Source organism: Phodopus roborovskii, unplaced genomic scaffold (genome assembly GCF_943737965.1).
Source record: "Phodopus roborovskii unplaced genomic scaffold, PHOROB, whole genome shotgun sequence".
NCBI classification, from domain to species: Eukaryota; Metazoa; Chordata; class Mammalia; order Rodentia; family Cricetidae; genus Phodopus; species Phodopus roborovskii.
Window position 1 is genome coordinate 5,955,398 of NW_026126576.1, and position 25,031 is coordinate 5,980,428.

Sequence of the window (25,031 nt, forward strand, 5' to 3'; positions counted from 1 at the left end):
ATTTCCCCCACCAGTTCATGAATCTCTTAGCTCATTTTCTTTTTCTTTATGCATAACACACACTTGTAGAATATATTTTCAATCATATCATCTTTTGCACACACTGTGTGTGCTACGTTTGAAGATCCTGTTTATTATGTTGGCCCAAAGAGGTAAAATGTAAATACATCTCAACTCAAAAGTTTATATATGAAGTCTCATTATCACTGTTCTTGTAAACCCTTGCCCCCTGCCCTACCAGTAAGAAAGACAGCTCTGGGGTCACACACTCTATTCACACAGTAGACTTATTTTATTTCCTTTTTTCAGTGAAATTTGAATTCAAAGGCCAACATTTAAAACAGAAATTGGAAGCTGTAAGTCTTCTTTCTTTTTAAGAAGTAAATGTATTTATTTCACATCCTGGCCACAGTTTCCCCTCCCTCCTCTCCTCCCAGTCCCTTCTTCCCACCACCACCACCTACATCCCCACTCTTCCAATCCACTCCCCCACCATTTCTGTTCAGGAAAGGGCAGGTCTCCCACGAGTATCAAGAAAACAAGAAAATGTGCCATATCAAGTTGCAGTAAGACTAAGCACTTTCCCATGTATTAAGGATGAATAAGGATCTTCCTTTCATTTAATTCTCAAATAAGCCTGTGAGTTATTGGCTAGTATATCTCTATTTAAAGTGACCCTCAGAGAGCTTTATGGAAGTGCTGAAACTCATTCCCAAAACAGAAATGTCTAAACTGCATTAATGTAATCATCTCTGGAAAACAGGAACAAGCAACTAAGGGAAGTTCTCTGTTTTATATGGGGCCTATCCTCTCACCCAGGAAGATCTAACTGCATGAAAATGCTATAACCTCTATTAGAGGCTGTGGTGTTTTCCACTAGGGATCTTTGATTTTCTGTCAACCACATGCTCACATACTTTCTCTGACATGAAATCTATTTCCAATAGATTTTCAATTCTTTTTCTGAATGACTCTTCAACAGCTAAATTTATATATTAGAAAATCAGGGCTGAGGACACAGCACAGTCAATGCACAGCTCATGTGTCCTACATAGTTCAGTCCCCAGAATCCAATGCAAAAAGCCAGTGCAGCTCTGCTGGCTGTCATTTCTCCAGTTCATAATTGTTGTATGATTAAACTCCCATGATAGTGAGGCATAAACACGTGAATACCTGGAGCTTACTGGTCAGCTAGTCTTTCTGAATAGATAAACTATAGGTTCGGTGAGAGATCCCATTTCAAAAATAGAAGGTGCAAAGAAACAGAGGAAGACACCCAACATCATCTTTAGGCCTCTACAATCACAATCACGATGACAGTCAGAGTCATGCACGCACACACACACACACACACACACACACACACCATGGAAATGTCCTGTGCTAACAGTTTCCAACAACCCACACTCTGAGGATGAAAGCTGGGACTGGTCAGTTTTTCTAACATTTGATCTTATCACTTTAGTTGCAGCAGTGTGGGGCTATTCTAGGTGAATGAGAAATCAGTACCGAATGCCTTAGCACAGCTGCTCCCTTCTGTGGTCTTGCCATGAACTAACTCAAGCTCTGCTTGGGAATTTAAAAGAAATGTATTCCATAAAGATCCAAAATTGTCCATAATTTCTTTCTCAGCATCTTACAAGACACACAGAATCATCTACCTGACATTTCTTACACAATAGAAAGAATGCTGGGAAGGCAAGTAGTTATCAGACCAGGTGACTCCATTCTTCCTGGGTTTCTTCAAGCTCTCTTTAAAGAATAAAGCTTAGGACTCAGTATCTGCTTGAGAACATTTACTGGGACAAAATTGGCAAATAAACATCTTAAATAGTCTCCTTAGACCTAGTTCCCAACAGGCTTTTTATTTTCAAGAGCCATATGTTATAAAAAAAAAAAATAGCTTCCACATGTTAGCTTGTTTAACTTCCTGAAAACACAAAGCTTATGAAACTGTCCATACTGCAGGGACTGGCTTTACCTCCATTGTTTTCCAGCCGTGCTCTTACTTGCAGCCCACATAGCCTCACTGTCATTGTCACAATCAGCCCTCTAACCTTTGAGGGACCACTGCATACATCCACTTCCAAACCCAGAAGCTTGGATTCTCACATTCTACTCTATCTGGCCCCCTTTCAGAGGCTGGTCATGTCCCTGCTGTATTTTTATTGTGTTTCACACTCTTTACCCTCCACCTCCCTTTCCTTATTAAACAAGAATCTCTCTCTTTTTTTTTCTGATTTGGTCTCTCTCTATCAAAACACATTCTTCAAAGGCTTAAACAGAAAAGCTCTCCCCTTGCTAATACTTACTAAAACGTGTACATTTCCTACATGTTTTCATCCAGTGCTTTTAAGGAGAGTTTGCAGAGCTCATGTTTACTGAACTCCTGGTAATTCTGGGAAACTGGCCCACAGCCTACACATGAGCATCACTGCTCTTCTGCCTGTCCTTTCTCTAATTCACTTGTTAATATTTATTTAACTCAAGCTTTGTTTGCTTACAAGGGATGGAAACACTCAGAGCTTATCAAATACAAAGAAACTTTAATGAGAAGATGGGTAAAGTGGAAAAGAATCTCAAGGTTCTTCTATTTGTTCTTTTTAAAGTTCTATAAGTTCTTGCTTGCTTTATCCTTCAGTGTAACACAGGCGTATATTTGTTCCCTCTCACCTTACCAGCTCTGAGCGGCATGCCTGTAGAGTTAACTTGCAAAATATGAAGTAAGTTATGAAAATGACACTGTACCTTGAGGGGTATAATGTCTATCCTACTTACTTAAATATGTCAAATAAAAACCCCATTGATTTTGATGGAATTTTTATAGACCAGTTGCCATCCTGGAACATAAACCTGTGGTTGCACTGAAAAGTAAAAGATGTGTTAAGCTTAACAGTTGTGTTAAGCTAGCATGCCCATGTAAGCCTGTCCAAATTGCCTGGTTGCTCCAAGAGGCAGTGTGCTGGTTGTTTTGTTTTGTTGTCAACTTGACACAAACTAGAGTTGTCAGAGAAGAGGAACCTCAAGTGATAAAATATCTCCATCATATTGCCTTAGGAAAATCTGTAGGACATTTTCTCTACTAATGATTAATATGGGAGGGCCAAGACCACTGTGGGAGATGTCATCCCTTCTTCATGTTGTGGTGAATTATATAAGCTTAGAAGCAATGGGAAGATAGCCAAGAAGTAACAATCTTCCATGGCTTATGCTTTTGTTCCTGCTTCCTGGTTCCTGTTCTGACTTCCATCAATGACAGAGTGTGGACCGAGACTTATAAGGTGAAATAAACTCTTTCCTTCATAAGTTGCTTTGGGACATAGTGTTTTATTACAGCAATAGAAAACCTAAGTAAAATAGGGAGGTTCCTATGAAGATAAATGTTGGTAAAGCTGAAATCACAATTATCATTCCAATAATTTTGTTGTTTAGTAAATCTTAACATTGGCATTACCACTGCACTTTACTAAACATTGGATCATTTTATCATTCAGCACCATGTGTGAGATACCCCTTCTAGGCCATCCTGAAGTCATCCTATTCTGATGGATCCCCTTTAGTGATGTCTACACCATTCAATCTCAGTGGGAAATGTTTATACTCTTTCCATGTCTATTTACTTTCCCTTTAATTTCTTTATTAAGCTGTCCTAAACTTGTAGACCCTATCAAAGTGGCATGTCCTTTTCTACTCAAACATTTGTTGTCTTAAAGACTTATTATGATTTTCATTTTATTTGGTCTAAAGATACCTCTCTTTAAATATTTCTTCTTATTTCACCAAATACACAGATCACTGCAATTTAGAGTCATGTCACAGATAGCTAAATATGCTAGAGACTGGAAGAGAATATCACAGAGCCACAAGGACACCAAGAAAATAGGCAAACAAAACAAAACAACAACAACAAAAAAAAAACTAGGGAATATGCTCTCAAGATGATATATACACTTGCTACTTTGGTTCAATCTCATTCTTACTATTTTAGAAAATCCACATAGAAGATTTAGATTACATGAATTTCCTTCATATTTATTTTATGAACCTTCTCCACTACAGGGCTGAGTTAAATAATCAGATGGGACAATGTGCCTGCCAGTAAGAAAATATTTGTCTAAGATGTTAATGTTAATAATTTGAAATGAAACACAGTGTAGCAACATGCAAATAAGCATTCATTCTAAATAATTTACCTCATAGCCAAGTAAATGTCCATTGCTCAACTTCCAGGGAATTGTGTTCCATGAAACTTCAATTTCTGAGGAAGACAGGCTTTGGGCAGAGATATGGGATGGGGCTACTGTAGGTTCTATTCAGAAACAGAAATTGGAATACAATGATAATGTTGGCCATTGAATTGAAAAATCATCTGACATCCTAAATTTAAAATTTTTCAATTTAAATTTCTGAGGCAGGGCATTAGAATGTAGTCCTAACTGGTCTGGCACTTTTCATGTGGTCTAGGCTGGTCTAGAACTCCCAAAATCATACTGCCTTGATTCTAGGGGCAGCAACTGTCAGAATGTACCACCATATCTGGTTAAAACTCTTTAAATAATAACAATGAAAACATTGATCAGACAAAGAGCTCATAGTATTCTGTAAAAGTATTTAAAACAATTTGATATCCTGAAAATATAGATCCTACTCTTTGTGCTTAGGAAAAGGTGATTTCATAGTCATTAGTTTTTCATTGCCAACTTGCCATAGCAACCTGTATTTCACACCTTGGACTTATTTCCTTGTGTCTTCCTTTTCTCAACCAGTCCTTTTATTCTCTCTGTCTTGTCTTTGTTTCCTTCTCCTTCATCTCACACCAGGAACTTCTGTACCTATAAATGCTACTGACATTTTATCATGTCAAACAAAGGCCAAGGTCAAGTCAATGTCATTAACTCATAAATACCGAGTGAGTACCATTTTTAGTTTAGGTGCAAAGGAAGTAGAGATTTAAATGGGATAGATGGCAAATGCTGTCCAAAGAATCAGTAGAATTGTCAATGGTATCACATAAGAAATCCTCTTTGTAACAAATATTCCTGGGTTTTATGGGGTTCATAGAGATTTGCTTTTCTCAGAATACTGGTTCTTAGCAGACATTTCTCCTCTTCCACATCCATTTCTGCATTAAATGGTTCTGAGCCTAGACCATGGCTACATGTGGCTGAAATAGTATCAGGTTTTAAGGATGGGCACAATGTGTTCTCTATCCAGAGACTCTCAAAGTGGAGCAGAGAGACAACAGTACTTAGAAACAACCAATCCAGCATTGGCAGTTTAGCACATCAGAACATTTTCTGAGCTCCTTGGATTGTGGTTCTTTGGGAGTTCACTGATTAGATTTTACTTTGACTCACTGGGGTGCTGTAGCATATTTGTAGTATTATCTTGTTGCAAATGATACAGTAACAGTGACAACAGAGGGGGAGGTGACTAAGACAAGAATGTGCAGAAAGCTATTAGTATCTTTTCATTTCACCACCAATACCCAGGTCTTAGGTGCATGGGTAGGCAGTATCTGAAAACTTCTTGGTTCATTACTAGGAATTAATTACTAGGAAGTAATCCTGGTCTGCCCTTTTAAGTCTGGTAGTTTCTAGAAAATTGGTCTGGCTATAAACATTAAGATCTCTCTTTTGAAAAGATTCTCACAATTTTTATTCCCCCAATTTATGGAAAATGAAACAAGACTAGATGTGGGGAGTCTTGGTTAAACTGACTATGTTTATTATTATTGTTATTATTATTAGAATTACCAACTTTACCATGTTTTATAATTCATTACCAAGTCCGAGAGCTAGGGGATACAACATGCTATCATAGTTCCTTAGTTGAGAATGGTTAAAGCCAAAGTTCCCTGGGTGAAATTGTTTTTTCCATTTACTAAATATGTTTTAGCAAATTCATTCACATCTTTCATCAATCTTCCATTTGCTCATTTCTAAATGGAGACTAATAATTGAATCTATGCTTCAATCTTTACCTGAAAATTCAAAATGGCAATGCTTTGCAGATGTTGATTACTTCATATAGTGTGGTATGAGATAGAACTTGATAACTAACAGGGCTAGCATTCAGTTATCGATACCTCAAATGTCTATTTACCTTGATTCTCTTAAGTTCAGTATCATTTTATAAAGAGGGCTTGAAAGAAAATATTATGTCTCAATTTCTTGAGGAGTTATTCAAGAAAGTCAGAATGACTGTGCAGGTTCTAAGTGAAATATGCAAGTACAACAGTTGGGGGTCATCCTTCAAAGATACACATTCTACATCTCTTAAATATCACACTCCTGGTTCTCATTAACCGTCATGCTTCTGCCCTTTGCTGAGGCCATAGGAAATATTGTTTACAGCTCTGTGTCAGGGTACTTTGAAGGGTTGCTTAACTTTTACACCAAGAAGAAAAATGAACTTTGGGAGGTGACAATATCCCATGGTTCACAAGATGAAACTCAGGATTAGAATGTCAGTTTTAATCGAGCATTATGCTCTGTGACTATCCATTGAGACTTAACATTTCTGGTCAGGTACAGTTCACTGTTATGACCTACATTGGTAACCAACAGCTTTGATGACTGCTCTTTTGAAAAAAATATGTATCTCTGAAGTCACAAAGAATAATCAAAATGTTTTCTAAAGTAATGCATTAATTAGATTGGAACTAAAGCCTGTATACTTTCCATACCTTCCTCTGCAGAGAACACCGTTGTTACTGGGCTGAAGGGCCCTTCACCTTTGTTATTATAAACACCCACTTTAACTTCATATGGTGAGAAAGGCACAATGCTTTCATTCCTAAAGACGTATTTTGGGTTATCTGGGGATGTCACCACTGTCTGGATCCAGGTGGTAACCCCAAGTGGGCGGAAAGCTACCACGTACCCAAAACCTCCACCATTCTGTAGTTCTTCAGGGACTGGCTACAAAGAAATGACAAAATTAAATCATTCTTACTTATAAGGTTAGGGCAAAAACAATTGAGATATCACTTGTGGACTTGAATATTATTAAATAGTGATCTATATGGAATTAAGCAGATGTGTTTCAAAAGTGAGAAGATCACCCATGAGACAGTCAGGGGAGCTGTTTTTAGATAATCATATGGCATTCATTCATAAGCATCCAGATAATGAATTTGCACCTTCCTTACTTATTCAGATATTAGAATATCACACAGTCCAAATGTGAGTTTCTAATAATTTAAACTTTTACTCAAGAACACCTGTTATTTTAAGACAAATAAAAACATTCAAATCCATAAATGCTAATTTTATAGGAAAGGTCATTCCTGGGTATTATAACTCAGTACAAAAAAAATATATATAGAAAGAGGAAGTGACTACAATGCACTAAATTTAAAGCTGCACATGATTAACTAAAGACTCTGATGGGAGATGTCATTCTGTAAATATGTTTCTCGTATTGTTTAATGAATAAAGCACTATTGGTCAATAAGAAAGCAAGATAGACAGGACTAGAAAACAAGGAAGAGAGAGGAAGTAGTAGGGAGGAGATTCAAGATGGAGGATGGAGACGGAAGAATGCTGGGGCCTCTCTCTGGTAAGATGAGACCATGTGGAAATACTTAGATTAATAGAAATGGGTTAATATTTAAGACAGAGCTAGCCAATAAGAAATACTAGTAACAGGCTAAGAGCTTTGTATCTAATACAGTGTCTCTGTGTGCTATTTGGGGTTGGCACAGCACTGGGACCAGAAAGGCAGGAATACTTTACTCATAACAAAATGGCACCCAACGTGAGGCTCAAACCTATGACCCTAAGATTAAGAGTCTCATGTTCTACAGACTGAGTTAGCCAGGATCCTCCTCAGACCTAGTTCCCTAGGTCACTTCCACCCGTTTCCATCCCCAGTGGCCGTGGTACTTCTTAGAGGGACTAGACTGGAGGAAAAACTACTTGTAACAAAACTCTACTTATATTCCACTGTTGAAAAATGACACTTGGCTTATTAACACCTTCAAATTTCACAGAGAATTTAGTCTTAGTGTATTTTAAATGTTAACTTTGTTGTTAAAATATTTCTTAATTGTGACATAAACTACGGCTAAGGGAATAGCTAGGAAGAGGCTAGACACACAGAGTCAACTGTTAGGGCCTGATCCTCAGTACTGCATGTGGAAACCACGTGATTTTGATCAAACTTTTTATTATCTCCTTGCCTTCCTATTTTTAGTGATACCATATTGTAAGTATGGAATGAAAACAGTGCGTATGAATGAGAGGAAAAGTGACTAGCATAGACTACAGCTGGGTCAAGAGCAGTATCACAGGCAACAATGCCACTAAGACCAACATCACCACTACTAGCTGTAGTACCATGGACCAGCGTGATGACTATCTCAGTTATAAGCACCACTATAACCACTACCAACAACCCCAAAGTTAAATGCACAACTCCTTGAGGGCATTCTGCAATCATCAGCACCAGTATTTTTATCGGTGCTGAGGATGCTGGGATCAGCAGCATCTATTCTTAAGAGCACCGGATGAGGACCTTGCGTGACCCACATCCACATTCCTAGACCTTCTATTTTCACCAATGCCACTAGCTCTATAGAAGCACCAACACTACTCCTGACAGTACCAACATCACCAAACCCACCAGAAGAAGTACTAACAGTTCCAGCAGAACTACCAATACTACAGGCAACAATGCTAGTTATATCAGCACAAACAATGGTATCACCAAAAACAGGGCCATTGGTGACACTGTGAGTATCATCATAAGCATCATCCACAGCTCCAGAAACACTGGTGATAATAATACCAGGCCTACCACCATTTATACCATCAATCAGATCAACCCTAGAAGCACTGTGACTTAGGCTACTAGAGGCACTGCTGGTTCCATAGGTACCATCAACAGCACTGGTACCACAAGAATCATCACTACCACCATCACCACCAAGAATACTACTACCAAAGTACCATTACTGGGACCACTAATTTTATCAACATTGCTATTAGCAGTACTGATATCCCCAGCAGTATGTGACAATTACTACTACATCAGTGCTGTTACAGACACCAATGCCACTAGCACCACTACCAGCACAGGAATACCAGTGCTGTCAGTATTACCAGTAACAGAGTCAGTGTGACCAGCATTACTGCAAAAGTTACCAAAAAACATCATCACTAATGTCTAGTGCAATTATCAGCATGGCCACCATGACCATCAGCACAACTGTTATTGCTACCATCAATACCACCATCAGCACCATTTGCACTATCACCACAGCTACCACCAGTATAACCAGTGCTATGGCCATTACCTGAACTAATGACACCAACATCACCATCACTATCAACATCAGCATCAGTACCACCATAATCACAAAAATTTACAGGAGCACAAGTATCAAAAATGCCACTAACACTATAACTGTCATAGACACTATGAATTATGACCATACCCACAATAATAAGTGCCATTCCCAGCATCAGTGGCAGCACCATGTCCTTGTACTGTTTCTAGCACCAGACCCAACAATACCCCAAGCACTGGCACTATTAGTGCCATCAACAGCAGCAACAGTATTACCCTATCTGCAACATGATCAACAGTCCATACTACTCCCTATTCAAACATTAGTCCTATCACCAGCACAAGAACACTAAAACTGGCAACAGCACTAGTCTTATCACCATCAGCATCACTTAGCAGCACTACTGTCACTCATTCCACCAGAAAGGATGTCACCCAAACCAATACCAATGCCATCATCAGTGCCATCAGTATTTATATATTACTACCACTAGCAAAACCACCACTCTCATGGTGACCACCACTGCCACCATCATCATAACCATCAACTTCATTACAACACACCATGACACGTTTTTGATTAGTGGATGAAAAGCAATACCCTAGTGGGAAAGATGTTGCCCAAACACTTACATCCCAGGTTATTACTAGTTCAGATCGGCTTCCACCTCCTCCGCTGACCTCAGAAGGTGCCACTTCTGGAGCTGTGTGAGTAAGTGACACAGAAACAAAATTCTACTTTCATACAGTAATATTTGAAAGGAGACACATTTACTATAAAATATTATATAGATGCATGTGTTTATGTACATTTCTAAATCTCATTAGTAAGATCATCAAACTTACTTATATTCACATGCATTTATGAAACATTTTGGAATAGTCATCAAATTATTTTATTTACATGAAATCATAAATGATTCGGAAATCTCTGAACAGTAAGAAAAAATATAACCCAAGTGAAAGCTACTTTGCCACTAAGGTAACGGAAAAAAAAAAAATGAAGAAAAGTGATTTCCCATGATTGACAGGAAATCAGTTTAGTATGGAACTTCCAGACTGAGAAGGAAGTCTCAGCATGGCACAAGCTCTTGAAAAGAGTGACACAGACTGGAACCCTCTGGTCCTGCTAGGAAGTATTTTGATAAAACTCACATAGATATCAGCTTTCTCACTCATGCTGAGAACCTTTTGGTTTATAAATTCTAAGATAAAAGAAGAATATAAATTCTATGGAGGGCCTTTGAAATGTGCATTGCTGGGTTTGCTGGATGCATGTCAGATAGACCTAAATGCACATAGTGTGAACAAGTGAAGATAACAGCCAGAACAGCTTCCCACAATACCTGGAACAAACAAGAGGTATGCTCTTCTGAGGGAAAGGGCATTATTAAAAATGTGCAAACATATTCCATACTACTTTGACTTAGTGCTTAAAGTGATGCATTTGTTTATGTCATGGCTCAATTTAATTAATATTAGTGATTCTGCAAAGGGAACTCTTAATGTGCCCATGAGTGCTTCTCAAAAGGAATGGCAGGTTTGCCTGCTAACTTTTGAGTTTTGATGAAAGCATATTTTTAGAATTTTGAATGTATCTTTGTGACACATGTTCTAGTTACCTCATATAAGTTCTTAAAGTGATGCTTTCTCAATCTAATACTTATGGAATCATAATACACTACCAATTCTCTGAGTGTGGTGGCACACTGACTTTTCTCAGCAGTATATCTCCAAGTGGTGTTATCAGAACAATTTGTCAGCACTTCTTATAAATGAAAGCAATGTTCCTCCTGCTAATGGGTAACTATGTCAGATAGTAATTATAATCTTAGGTGACAAAAACATATTCAATTAACACACACTAATGATCATCTGCAACTGATGGAACTCTTGAAATGCCACACAACATCAGAACCACTTACATGTTTCTTTTGATAAATGCCATATGGCAAAGTCTGCCATTAAAAATGTCATATCATTATGACAATGGGTTATTAAGACAGATCTCTTGGTGTCTGTGAGACCAAAGCTAATGGAAATATACACCCAGGTAAATTCATTAGCCCATTACTCAGAAAACAAAACACTAACCTGCCTCTTCAGTCCTTACTTTTTCTGAGGGTAAACTGGGTTCTCCGCCTCCGATTTTGTTACTGGCTACTACCCGAAATTCATATTCTACCCATGGGTTTAACTCCACGACAGTAGCTGTATGTGTCTTGCCATCAATGACCTCAGGTACTATAAAGGAACAGTTCAGAAGGTCAGAGTCTGCCTGTGCCAGTGTGCAATTGGTATGCAGATCTCCAAGTTGCTGCCTTCCTTCTGCTTCTCCCATCTACTTTACCTGTTGTAACCGTTTGCCAGCCCACGGAGAAAGGTGTCCTAGCCTGGACTGCATAGGATATAACTGGGCTGTGGCTGTCTGTGCCTTCTGTCCAAGAGAGCTGTGCTGTTGTATCTGTAATTTCATCTACCTTCACATTTTCTGGTGGTCCAGGTGAACCTAAAAGAGGCAAAACTGCAAACAGCATCCCCAAAAGTCATCCTCCCCTACCAAAGTGAGGAGGCTCACACCATCACTTTTAACACCTCCAGCTGATCCCACTTTCCAAAACACGTAAAGGGAGAGGCCATTTTACTGGCAACAAAACTACCACTTTGTCCCCATTCCCATTGTTAGCTGTGATATCTGGATAGGAAACTATGATTCATAATACCATGTAACTCACTGAGATATTCAGCAGTATCCCAGTATCTTTCTAAATTCAGCATCTTCTGCACCTTTTCAAATTCAGTACCCTCTGCTTTGGGTACTGAAAGCACAATGTGGCTTGCTACCTGGATATGTTTTCTTATACTGTGATATGCTTTGGACATTTGTTTTTCAGCCTAGCAGTTAACCAGTAGTACCCTAGATTGCAACTCAGGATGGTGAATTTTCCCATTGCTCTGGATAATACCTAATCTTTTGGAGGAAGACACACATGTACCACATTCTCTTTCCTATTTAATACATGTGCTGAGATGCTCAAAAACATATTGGCTTGGCAGAAGCTGTGCAATGCCAATTATAGTAAAAATTATTCGAAGGGCACACTTGAAGTTTTCATTCCTTTGAATTAACACATTCTTATTGTCCATCTTCTGACTTATGGGTGTCAGGATAACCTCAATAGAATGCCTTGCATTTTGTATAGTATCTCACCATGGCTTTCCTCTAGTTAGCAATGCTCATGAAAAGCATTAAGGTAGGCAATATAGACAGTATTACTGCTTACCTCTCACTATGAGCTCAGCTGCTGATGAAACACTGTCCACCCCTGTCTGTACCATACACACATACTTCCCACTGTGTTTCAGTTGAATGTTTCTGATCATTAAATCACCAGACGAACTCTATTGGAGAAACAGGTAATGAAACATTATTGTATTTAAAAACGCAAAGGATCTTGAAGGCAACACAATCCATGGTTAGAGAAAACAATGTGCTTTTCAAAAAACTGAAATCATAGAATGCCTGGAAACTAAGACAAGTTCAAAACTATGCATGATGGAATACACATTTCTATATGCATATAAAGCATTTCTCTGGGTATTTATGGCTTCAAAGAGAAATGAGGGCAGAGATTATAGTCTCAGTTCTATTTACTTCCAACAGGCAACACTTCTTTTTATATCCACTGCTTAGCACCAGCTCAGTTCTCTCTGGTTACAACCCCACTGCAATTATCTGCCTGAGAAGAGGAGGAAACATTTGGGTACCTAGTGGGAGATAAATACAGCATGGCAGGGGGATTACCATGGCTGAAACATTTTCCTCTTTTCCAAATACATTGAAGCTTAAAAGACTAAAGTCATCTAATTCCTAAAAAAGCTACAGAATTTAGAGCAAGGAAATATGAACCCTCCAAGAAATTAAAGCACTTTAAACCTTATAAATAATAGTTCTGCAGAAGACATTTGTTGGCATCCCTTGATACCAATTAATGGAACAAATGTGTATCTAAATGCTCAACTTTAAAAGGCCCTCATTTAAAGAGAGTATGAATTCACATCTATAAAGTGACTAACTGCAGGTCAGTTTCCCACATTAGTGAAGATATAGACTAAAATAAGAGCATCTGGAAAGAGAAGCCCTTTAAGCATGATCGCCACTTCATATTCAACCTGGGAGAAGAAGAGGCAGTGTTTATCGTAGTCACTAAAGGGAGTTTCAGTCTTGCATGTGCCTAGAATTTGTGGCAAGAGGAACTTGACTGTTCTAATTTTAGGTAGTTCCGTAAAATCTGTTCAGGCTAATATCTCCCATATTGTTCCCCTTCCTGAGGGTTGCTAATGGGCTGTGTATTCTCTACTGGTTGGGTCTTATGGCTTTAGATGGGATTTCTGGGGTACTGGGAGAAGCAGCTGTGAAGTGATTGATGGCTGTAATTAAATGATAATCCAGAAAGTGTTCAGTTTGCACATTTCTACTTTCCTGGAGTTGAGCTTTTTTTTTTTTTTTTTTTTTTTTTTTCATTCCCTCTCTTCCTCCCTCTTTCTCCTCAGGGTTATTTAGAAATGTTTCCCCGGAGATAACTATCCCAGCCTGCTGACCTTTCCAAACTCTTTGGGTTTTATGAGCTCCGCATACTCCAAGGAGTGTGCTTATAATTTCCATAGAAATCTCCTCTTTTCCTTGAAGCTTTGCATCTAGTAAATGCCACCAAGCCACTAGGTGAGGCCTTTATTCTTCTCTGTCCCTTTATTCTTATTTTAAGACAGTTGGGCTAGAGAGCATATAGCTGAACTTTTCTTATCTGCTTTGCCATCTGGATGTAACTTTTAGGTGCTCTGGCTGTTTGTGGTTATAGAATGAGTAAAGAAGAGATTGGGATATTAGTGTTGGGAAACTGGAATTCAGATGACTTTTGGTACTGAAGACTAAAGAAAGAGAAATAGCCAATCTTGAACATAAAACAAAACTGAAGAACAACAAAAATATTTCCCTAAGAAATGCAGCTAGGTTCACCTGCAGAGGATATATAATAAAAAAATCATGTTTGTAAAAATGTCTTTATTATTAGTTTACGTATATATGACTATTTGCCATACGTATATGTATGTATTGTCTGTGCAGGTCAGGAAAGGGTGCTGGATGTGGAACTTATACAAGGTTTTTAGCTACCATATAGGTGCTGAAACCGGAATTGGGCTGCTTTGCAAGAACACTGAGTTCTTTTGCTCCTGAGCCATCACTCCAGACCCTAAAACTATTAACCATGTCCTTGAGAATAGAACCAATGATGAAACTAAGATGTGTAGACAATGGGAGCCATTGATTGTTTTTTTCCTGACCAACATAGAACATGTGGAGGACATTCTAATTGCAAAAGAAAATTTTGCAAAAATTAAGAGAGATCTTCATCTTATTGTCACCTATTCCAGTAAAATATTATTTTGTACTATTTCTGTTTCCAGAACCTATGTGTTGTCATTGAGCAGATCTCTAGAAAAAACTGGGATCCTCCTTAACAAAACCATGCACAATGCTTCTTACTTCAAGAGTCCTGTCTGACACAGTCTCTGCTGAATGGACATTGCTAAAGCCACAGAAGGCTTAAGTGGAATAAACTGTGTTTATGAATTAAAATGTACAGTACAGGTAAAATAAAGCCATATGGCACACACTGTTTAGAGACAAATACAAATAAAAGAGACACTTTCAAGACTTGTCAAAGAAATAGGACTGGAGCTATTAATGTTGGGACAAGAAATCTACACAGCTCCTTCTTGAGTCACCTGAAATATCACCTAATGCAGGGTTATATGTACAAACATTTTCCCATTCATTCTGTTCCTTATGCTTTGCCCCAAGAAATACATGTGTATATCAACCAAAGGAAATTTATAGGGAAAACAGAGAAACCTAATATTGTAGATGACTTACTTAATGAAATACCTAGTCATAAATAAAGAAATAATAGATATAGATTGATATGGTTGACTCTAAAAAAACATAAAACTTAAATACAAGTTATAGCTTTTATCGCATGAGAGTTGTAGATTATGGTTACCTTTGGGGTACCAATTGTCTTTTGCTTTTTGCTTTTATGGTCAAATATTTTGGTAACAGGAGTAGAATGTGGGGTCTCATGTGTGCTCAGCATGAACTTCCCCCACTCAATTGCATCCATAGTTGGTTTGTTTGTTTATTTATTTATAAACAAGATCTTCATACATCTAACAGACAGGCCTGGAATTTGCAATCCTTCTGTTCTAGCTTCTGAAACAGCTGAGAGTGTAGGCCCCTCCTACTAGTCTTAGTAAAAATGTAGAATGAAGGATTATGGGTTTATTTTGTGTCAGGTAATTAGATTTCACACTTTGATAAAGAAATAATGGCTGTCAAAATATAAGTAAGCTTATATACAATTATACTTCTAAGTGCTTGGCTTTCAATGTAACTATAAGCCAGTGTATTCACATAATAAGACTGCAGTTCCTAACTCTAATTTCCTCATAAAATATGATATTTAACAATCAAAATTCAAATCAAGGTGTTATTCACGTGTCCTAAAATTTGTTATTAAGATGTAATTACTTCCAGTGATGCCAAAATTGCAACAGAAATTCTATAAGGAAGATGTACATTATCAAAGTGATCATCCTTTCGTCTATCATTTAGACTCCTTTAGAGAACTAAGTTGTTGGTTTACTGTAATGGAAGAAATTATATAGGAATGTCAAAAACATCCAAATTAAATTAGTCAAAATCAACAAAGTCAAACTATTTTCCAATAGGTTTATCAAACACTGCCCAATATCAGAGTATATTTAGATACATGTTGCTTGTTTTCCAGGGAATGGGTGTTCAATCGGTAGTTGTAGTGGGCAGGCTGCTTGCAACAGGACAGCAGTGAATGCAGCACAATACAAACTCCCAAACTTAAACCATTACAAAATTGTTTACGGTAACTGTTTTGTAACTTGATCATGCATTTTTTATAGAGTGTATTACACAGATGACAGTGCCATGTTTCAGTGTCACACAAAATCAACATGTGTGGCTCTTCCTATTTGTCTGCATTTATCTCTTCAAGTTTATGTTAGTGTGTGGCTTATACAGTGTTATCGCAGCTGCAGAACACCTGTGAACTTAAGAAGTTACATATAATTAGTGGTGACTTGGTAAGTAAAACACAATGACTAATCATATCATTGAAGACTATGGGTTTTTAATATTAGTGAGCAGAAAGGTTAATATTCTCTTAATTGATTATTAAGTGAACTTTGCAACCCAACTTCATTGGGAAAGGAGATGAGGAAGCCCCCAACTTTGCTATTTCCTTGTCAAATAATCTGCATGATAGACATAAACACAGTCTCTTATCCAGCATTCATTTTATTGTATTTATGTATTTTTAATTGAACTCAACTGTAGATGGATCATGAACCTCAATATTAGACCAGATACACTAAATTTCATAATATAGAAAGCAGGGGATAGTCTTGAATTCATTGGCATAGGAAAAGACTCTGAACAGAACACCACCATAGACACAAAGAATTAAAATTAATAAGTGGGATCTCATTAAATGAAAAAATTCTGTATGGCAAAGGATACCATGTTCAGACTAAGCAGCATGTTATAGAATGGGAAAAGAATTTTACCAACTATACATCCAATAGAGGCCTAATATCAAAAATATATAAATATATAAAGAAGTAAAATAATTGACATCAGGTAATTATCCAAAATGGGCTACAAATATAAACAGAGTTCTCAAAAGAGGAAGCACAAACATATTTCATAGCAACAGTGGAGCCAGGATGTATCCCTGGTGCATAAAAGGACTTTGCGAACACATCCCCCATGGAGGGATAACTGCCTTAATCTAGAGACAGGAAAGAAGCCCTAGTCCCTACTTCACATGACCTGTCAGATCTACATGACCCCAACTGGATGGCATTCCCCTACATATGGAATTGAGGTGGGGGGGATGGGAGGGGAGGGTGGTTAGAGTGCATGTGAGAAGGCAGAGAGGGTAAGAGGGAGGGAGAGGGAACTGGGATCGACATGTAAAATAATAAATAAAATTAAAAAAAAAATGCTTTGACTCCAAAATTTAAGTTGAAGGACAAGTTACTGGGGAAAAGGATTTCTATTTTTGTTTCCACAGAAAATGAAAAGATGTGGTTTCCTTCCAGACTAATGTGGTTTGATCACGCCAGACTGCCTGAAACAGAGTACAAGCTGATCCTACATTCAAAACAGCTGGACAAAGCAGTCTTACAGACTACAGCCAGGATTTCTGAATCTTCTTCGAACCCCCCCATGACAGTGCCCCTTACCAGCAGGAAGTAGTTTGGAAAGAACAACGCCCAAATTCCAAAAGTGTATAAATGTTTGTTTTCATTTAATTGGACTTTGTTATATAAAATAAAATAAATTAATAAAAAAATTAAAATAATTTTAAACAGTGAATTTATAGTTTATGAAGAAGTATAGGAGAAGCAGAAAGCAAACACAACCTGCCTGTTAAAAGGCAGGGAGCTCTAAAATATGTTTTAGAAAATTCCACTAAACCATGATAATTGTACAAAGAACCTAAAATTACAATCATGCAATTTTCTTTGTCAATTGTCAATATATCTGGTGTCCTAGATACAGTAAGTAAAAGGGAAGGGGAAATGTAATTACTGTCCCAAATGTGTATTTACTGAAGTATCATTTCAGGGTATATCAAGGAAAAGTTATACACAAAATCATCAGAAATGTATAAAGGCACGCTAATTATCACCAATTCTGTAGATTTAATAAGGGTCAATTGATCACCAATTCCAAGAAATTTTAAAAGTGTTGGAAATAAGATGAATAAGTTGAGGAACAATGCAAAAAGATTTTATGATTTGCTACATTATTATCAAGTTATTTATGTTATTAAAAACAAAATTTATGCCAGACTTGACGAGGATATCTCTTTCAGATTTTGCATTTTAGTGTAACTAACTGGTTTTAAATAGATTGAAATAGAACTATACCATATTTTCTCTTCCCCATTCTCCCTCAAGCTCCTCTTACGTGCCTTCCCTTGAATCCTTCACATGCCTGCCCTACCCCTTGCAAGTTGATTTTTTTTTACTACTATTTTATTGTATTTTGTAAAGTGTGTGTGTGTGTGTGTGTGTGTGTGTGTGTGTGTGTGTGTGTACGTGCACACACACACACATGCATGGGTGCACAAAAATATACAAAAATACAATATGCTGAGTTTGTTTTTGTTATTGTACATACATGGCTTCAGGTCTGTCCACTCTACATTGGACAACCAATAAGAGGCTTTCAAGGGAGATGCTAATTTTCTTCCTACCAGCAGTCTTTGGCTGCCTGTAGTTATTTGTTGTGGGGTGAGACTCTGCCCCAAGAATTTTCCCCTTGCACATTAACCAATTATTTAAATTAATTAAACATACATTTTCAAGGTTAAAAGCCTTAGACATCTCGGTCACCCTCGCATTCAAGGTGAAAGCATTCTTGTCATACAACATTTCAATTTATAAGTGTTCCTAATGAAACTGAAATTAGAGCAAACTCAAATTAAGGCAAACAATTTTATGCATTTTGACATAGGCAAACACAGGCTTGCAAGCATCCAAAGATATGTAGCCTTATTTTACAATATGATAAAAATAATTTGAAAATACGTTTGAAGACATTAGAATAGATTCTCTTTAGTCTTAATAATACAAACTCAGAGTCAGCTATCAGGGGCTGAAAGATGAGGGATCAGAGAAGCAGAGTGGCCAGCTGCTAGAGTTCTAACCTCTCCCCAGAATGTCTCCTCAGGCTGCATCCTCAGACTGACTGCTTCCTCAGACTAACCACACCTCAGATTACTGCTCAGACTGCCCTGAGTTCTTGTTTCCTCCTGTCTCATTTTCCTCTCTCCACCCAGCCATATCATTCCTCTCTCCATCTCCTTAGTGTTGAGATTAAAGGTATGTGATCTTAAGTCCTAGGATCACCTTGGTCTGAGCTCTGTTTCAGTTTTCGACTGGATCAATTTCATGTAGCCCAGGGTGAGTTTGAAGTTATATAGATCCATCTGCCTCTGTCTCCTGATTGCTGTGATTAAATATGTCCACCACTGCTTGCCCTCTGTTGCTAACTAGTGTGGCGAGCTCTGTGCCCTGATCTTTGGGTAACCTTTATTTGTTACAGCATACAAAGGATATTTGGAAAATATTTGTATACATTTGTGACACTATTTTAGGGTTTACATAAATCTATCATCTAATAAGTTTTTCAATGGAATGAATAAAGCTTCAATCTGACATTCAGCTTAAAGAAATTATTACTTGTCTCTTTACTAACTTGTACAGGACCTGTCTTCACAAATGATACATTATTCACTTCACAGCAATACCTTATTCATGCTACCACTACTTTATGTTAGCAACTACCTTTAAGACTGAAGCACACTGCATGTAAAATTAGAACCAAAATGTCCAATGAGAAACTTGAGAACCCATTGACTACAAGTACTACCATCAAACCATACATTGATGTATTTATTTTCAATTACAATGTCATATATCTCACTAATTTGCCTCATCCTATTCTTTTACTATTTTAATAAAACATTTAAAAAGTAATTATGTTTTATTACTTAGACATATTCATTTTCTTTATTAGATATTGCAATCATAGACCTGAATAGTTTTGTATATGCAATAATGCATAATCAAGATTGCTTTGTGAGAGCATTTTGCTAATCTCTGAAGGTGGATATGAAGATTATCCATAAAATTTTGTTATTATTATTTTCTTTTGTTTGGTTCATCAGCTTTCACTGGTACTTGTATATTCTTCTTTATCCAATATGGCCATAGCAACCAAAAGGCTACATACCCATGATCTGGTGCATAGGATATCTAAATAAAGCAATATAGAGGACTGATAACCTTGCAATAATTCCTATGATCACTAATAATCTCTGAATGCTATCTATGATGTTGTTAAAAGCATTAACCAGAAGTGTCAAACTTTCGTTTTCTTCATCTCCCATTCTCATTTTCCTTAAAATTTCTCTCTCAAAGCTCAGCACTGGGATACTAAGTTTTCTAGAAATAAAGTAATTTTCAAAACTGCTACCTATAGGCTTACTGGAAGAAGAAAATTGACAGAGCTAGGTCTGTTCTAATGACTGACACAGAAGCTTAGGGTATCAGAGAATGTTCCACAATTCATACAGACTCAAGTTCCTTCTAATAGGCACTGCATTATAAAAAATAAGGTAACTTCAAAAGCTCTTAAGCACCTACTATCACACTTCAGTTACTAGGAACACAATCCTGAGTGGGGAAAACAGTGCTTATATTTATGGAGCTGACAGCTAGCAAGCAGGGAGTAATCAAATGACTACACAAATTGATGTAAAATTATAGTGTGGGAAATGTTACACCATGCAGAAGAAATCTATAGTTTTCTGGGGCTTGTCTCTCAACTGACAGCTGAGCTGATATTTGTAATAAAAGTAGAAGTTATCTAGGAAAAGAAGACAAAGAAATGGTCTGCTTCAGGGCAGGACATTCATGAGAAATCCAAGGCATGTAAGGGGACAACTCATTGGAATGAGTCCTAAAGAGGTGGGTAGCTTAATGGATCTGGGACATAGTGATGATATGGATACACTATGCAAATTATCAGCCTGCAAGCATGTCAATTAAGCATCAACTTGATTGAAGAAGGGATGAACTAAGAGATTCCCTATAGTCAATCCTCTGGAAAATTAGTTGACCCTTCCCCTAAAGTAAGTAGCACATTCCAGGTGTGGCCCAGATTTAGAGATCCAGAGGAAAGACAGGGCTGCCTGCCTGCATGGATTGGCAAGCCTGTCATCTATACCATCCTTTCTGTTGCTTGCTGATATTGCTGTCTCTTTCTGACATCAGAACATGATTTTTTTCAGCTTTCTAATGGGATTGAAGATCAGAGAATCTCCAAACCTCTTTGACACCTTTGGTCAGCTTCTCCAGTGTGGTCAGCCATTTCATAATAAGCAGCCCTCACCATGTAAGCCTTTCCAGAAAAATTACCTTTTCTAGTATGTAGTTATTTTAATGGTTCTTGTCCTTTAGAGACTGGGGATAATACTCCAGGAAAGTAAAGTGCACTGTGGCTATTGTCAAGTTCATCTTTATATGCTTAATCATAGTATGTTTTTGCTGTTTGGGGTAGCTACATTTAGGATCAATTCCTGAGTTTTGCTCCAATCCCTCCCCTCCCATGCCCTTTTCTCTCCAGTTTTCATGGTAGTGGAGTTGAGATCAGAGTCATGCAAAGCTCAGTATGCATTCTGCCAGGGAGTTACAACTCTAACCTCTAGGATCACTTTCAATTATTTAGATAATTATATATATTTCCCCTATAAGAACACTGATTCCCAGAACATACTATCTGCACACATCCTAAATTGATTTACAGGCAAAACCACTTTTTGAGATTGATATTAGTAAAATAACAAACAGAAAAGAATCATTAATTTTTTTCCTTTGTAGATAATGATGGTAACAAAAACTTTGCTGCAACGTCAAAAAACACTCATCACTGAGAAAAACAGTACATGAAGAGATAACTGACACCAGGTAAAACCCAGACTATTACCAGTAATGACAGGTCTGTATGCCAAGAACTGAGGCACATATAACATATATTTTGGATTGGAGGTACATCTCATATTGACAATGGGGTATGGAATTTTAATACAATGGAGTAATTCCTTAGGAAGCTACAGTACTTCCTAAGGTAATGTGACTGCCAGGCTCCCAAAGAACACATTTTACTATTTAAAGAGGAAGAAACATGTTCTGATAGCTAGTTTTAGAAGATGGGATTTAGTAAGTGGTCTTCTTCCTTTATCACTGAACACAGCCTGTTATTAGCAGGTGTCCCACATTAACTATCCAGTAGCATACTCAAGTTTTTTTCAAATGCTAATATGACATGTAAGTCAAATAACAGGTTTCTTTTTGTATATATTTTCTTATTTTACATATTGATCCCAGTTCCCTCCCTTCCTCCCATGCCCCCTGACCTCCCACCCCATCCCCTCCCCACTCCATGGGGAGGGTGGTGCCTTCCAGGAGGGATCAACAAAATCTGTCAAGTCATTTGGAGTAGGGACTATGCCCTCCCTCCTGCCTCTAGGTTAAGGGGAGTATCCCTGCGTTGGGAATGTGCTCCCAAAGTCCTTTTTGCACCAGGGATACATCCTGGTAACACTGTCAGAGGTCCCTTTTAGACTGCCCAGACATTCTAACTGTTCAGGGGGTCTGAGTTGGTCCCATGCTGATTCCCCAGTTATCAGTCTGGGGGCCCGTTAGCTCCCTCCTTGTTCAGGTCAGCTGGAAGATTGAGTCAGGGCAAGAATAGACAAGAGAAAAAAAAGAGAGAGAGAGAGACCATAAAAGAGGGAGCCATCATAGGTTTGAAGAGAAAACTGACTCTAGAGAAATGTCCAGAGACCTACAAGACTGACCCCAACTAACAATTTGAGCAACAGTGGAAAGGCTGCCATAACAGATTTCTTGAAAACAATCAAGTCTGTAGAAGTTCAGGAAACTGGTTGCTGTTCTTTTCTCTAAAGGTCCCTGAAAGAGTGGATAGAGGCACAACAAACCTCTGCATTGATTGCCAAAGGAATTACACCTTGTCCCTCATCAACCAGATGTGTCAAGGTCACCTTCTTTATAAATCTACTCTACCTACTCGTGGAAAGGAAAAATATCAGCAATCATTCAGCCATTCTAAGAAGCCAGACAGTGCTAAGCAGTTTTAATTCTTCTGACTGATTAATGACTTTGTCGTCAATTGGTTGTCTGGGCAGGTGATATGTAAGGCATGTTTGATGTAATCTGTTAATATAAAAGTTTGTTCAATGTTCTTTGGAACCCAGAAATAAGAATTCTCATTCCATTACGTGATGTAGAGTCTCAGCATGCCCCTTCCTAAGTGTTCTGAACAAGTGACATATTTAGGTACACACTAACTTTGTTGAACACTGCATATTTTTTTTTAGGTTTTGCAAAGTGTCTGAGTTGCCCCACAGATATCAGCTTTTAAAAGTTAAGTTCATGACTGTAACTCAGGAATGATTTTTCCTTCAGTACAGTGTCGCATATTCACACAATTGCTCGTTGTCATGGAAGTTCTCAGAAGAACTAGTCTGCTATGTACCGGGGATGTCAACCCAGTGTTTCTTTCCCTTGAGTCATTATAATAACACCTTTCTAACTTTTATGACATTTTAATGTTCTGTTATTTAATTTTTTCTTAAATGAACTAACTTTATTAAACTTAATTCAACATGGAAATTGCTATTGTGAATGTGATTTATGTCTTACATACGGATCTGATCACCAGATAACAGTTAACTGATGAAATAAAGGTGAATATAAATGAATAGAAAACAATGTGCTTGAACATTATCTGAGATGTTGGAAAAGGGAATTATCTGGATATTGTCAAAACCTCTGAGACAGAGATCTTTGCTCTGTTAATTTAAAAAAGAGATTATCCAGTATTAGAAATCGATAATCATAAACCTACTACCATACTTAACTGTTGTTCCATAATTAACCTAAATGATTGAAATAAAATGGAAAAGGAAAGAGATTTATTCTATGAGCTATTATTTAATATTGTCATTCAGCTTATGGTTTATGTCATTCAGCTGATAATCTGTTTGGACAATTATTTTCTGATATTATTGCATGATATTGTTGTTATAAAAGTTGTGATCCATTTTTCTTATTTATTTTTCTTATTTTACATATTGATCCCAGTTCCTTTCTCCTCCCTCCCTCTGCCCCTCCCTCTTTTTCTCCCTCCCATGTCCCCCCGACCACCCCTCCACTCCACAGGGATGGTGATGATCCATGTAAATTCATTAACTTCAATATTGCTTGTTGAATATTTGCTTGAAGAATCTTTTAAAAACTTTCAAAAATGTTCAAGCTATATCCAAAGAAATTATGTTAGAATAAACTGGGAAGAAGGGGCATTTAACATAGCTATAAAAAGCCAGCAGGGTCAAAAATCATTAAACCTCCTGGGATTTTATATGCCTAATAACCACTGTTTGAGGAAATAAAAGGCTTGAGATCACTGCTCAAGTCTTTCTCAACCTTCAAAGTCTAAACTCTTTACTTAATTCTAAGCTTACTTTTAACTTAATTCTACACTGTAAACTTAAACAAATCTAAATTAATGAATGTGTGAAATAACCACTAAGCTGGGGTGTACTCTGGTGAAATAATAATCTGTTAAAAGCATTTCTGAACATATTTTTATCCTGGGAAACAGGCAAGATAAACACTATTTGTGTAATATAGTAGGAGCCAAGCACAAGAGTGACTTCTCGACATTATGCTACCATTGTATGCTGATGGCATTGATATTGTTCAATGAAATTCATGAAAACAAATCAATAAGAACATATGTTCTTACAAATATACATAAATGTATACAATCTACATCATTGTAGGATGACTCTGAATTGATTAGATATTAATTTTATGGAATGGAAATATTTTGAGCCAAAGGAGCTTACTTTGAGGAACCACTTAATTCATGGATCACATAAATTGATTTTGTCTTTCCTTTTATATGCATAAAGTATACCAAGCACATAATCTGTCCTTTGCAATATTCCTTGTACATAGGACTGGAAAGCTCAGAGAAGTCC

The 25,031-nt window shown here is 37.4% G+C and overlaps 1 protein-coding gene across 1 annotated transcript in view; it reads right to left on the reverse strand.

Annotated features, from left to right (window-relative positions):
* Cntn3 (contactin 3) overlaps positions 1–25,031 on the reverse strand; it is a 348,226-nt gene that overhangs the window by 25,570 nt on the left and 297,625 nt on the right. The window contains exons 14-19 of the mRNA XM_051203480.1: positions 12,579–12,696; positions 11,645–11,803; positions 11,389–11,538; positions 9,928–9,998; positions 6,689–6,923; positions 4,194–4,309 (exon numbers count right to left, since the gene is read on the reverse strand). Of these exons, the coding sequence (XP_051059437.1) occupies positions 4,194–4,309; positions 6,689–6,923; positions 9,928–9,998; positions 11,389–11,538; positions 11,645–11,803; positions 12,579–12,696 (849 nt within the window). The remainder of the gene's footprint in view (positions 1–4,193; positions 4,310–6,688; positions 6,924–9,927; positions 9,999–11,388; positions 11,539–11,644; positions 11,804–12,578; positions 12,697–25,031) is intronic.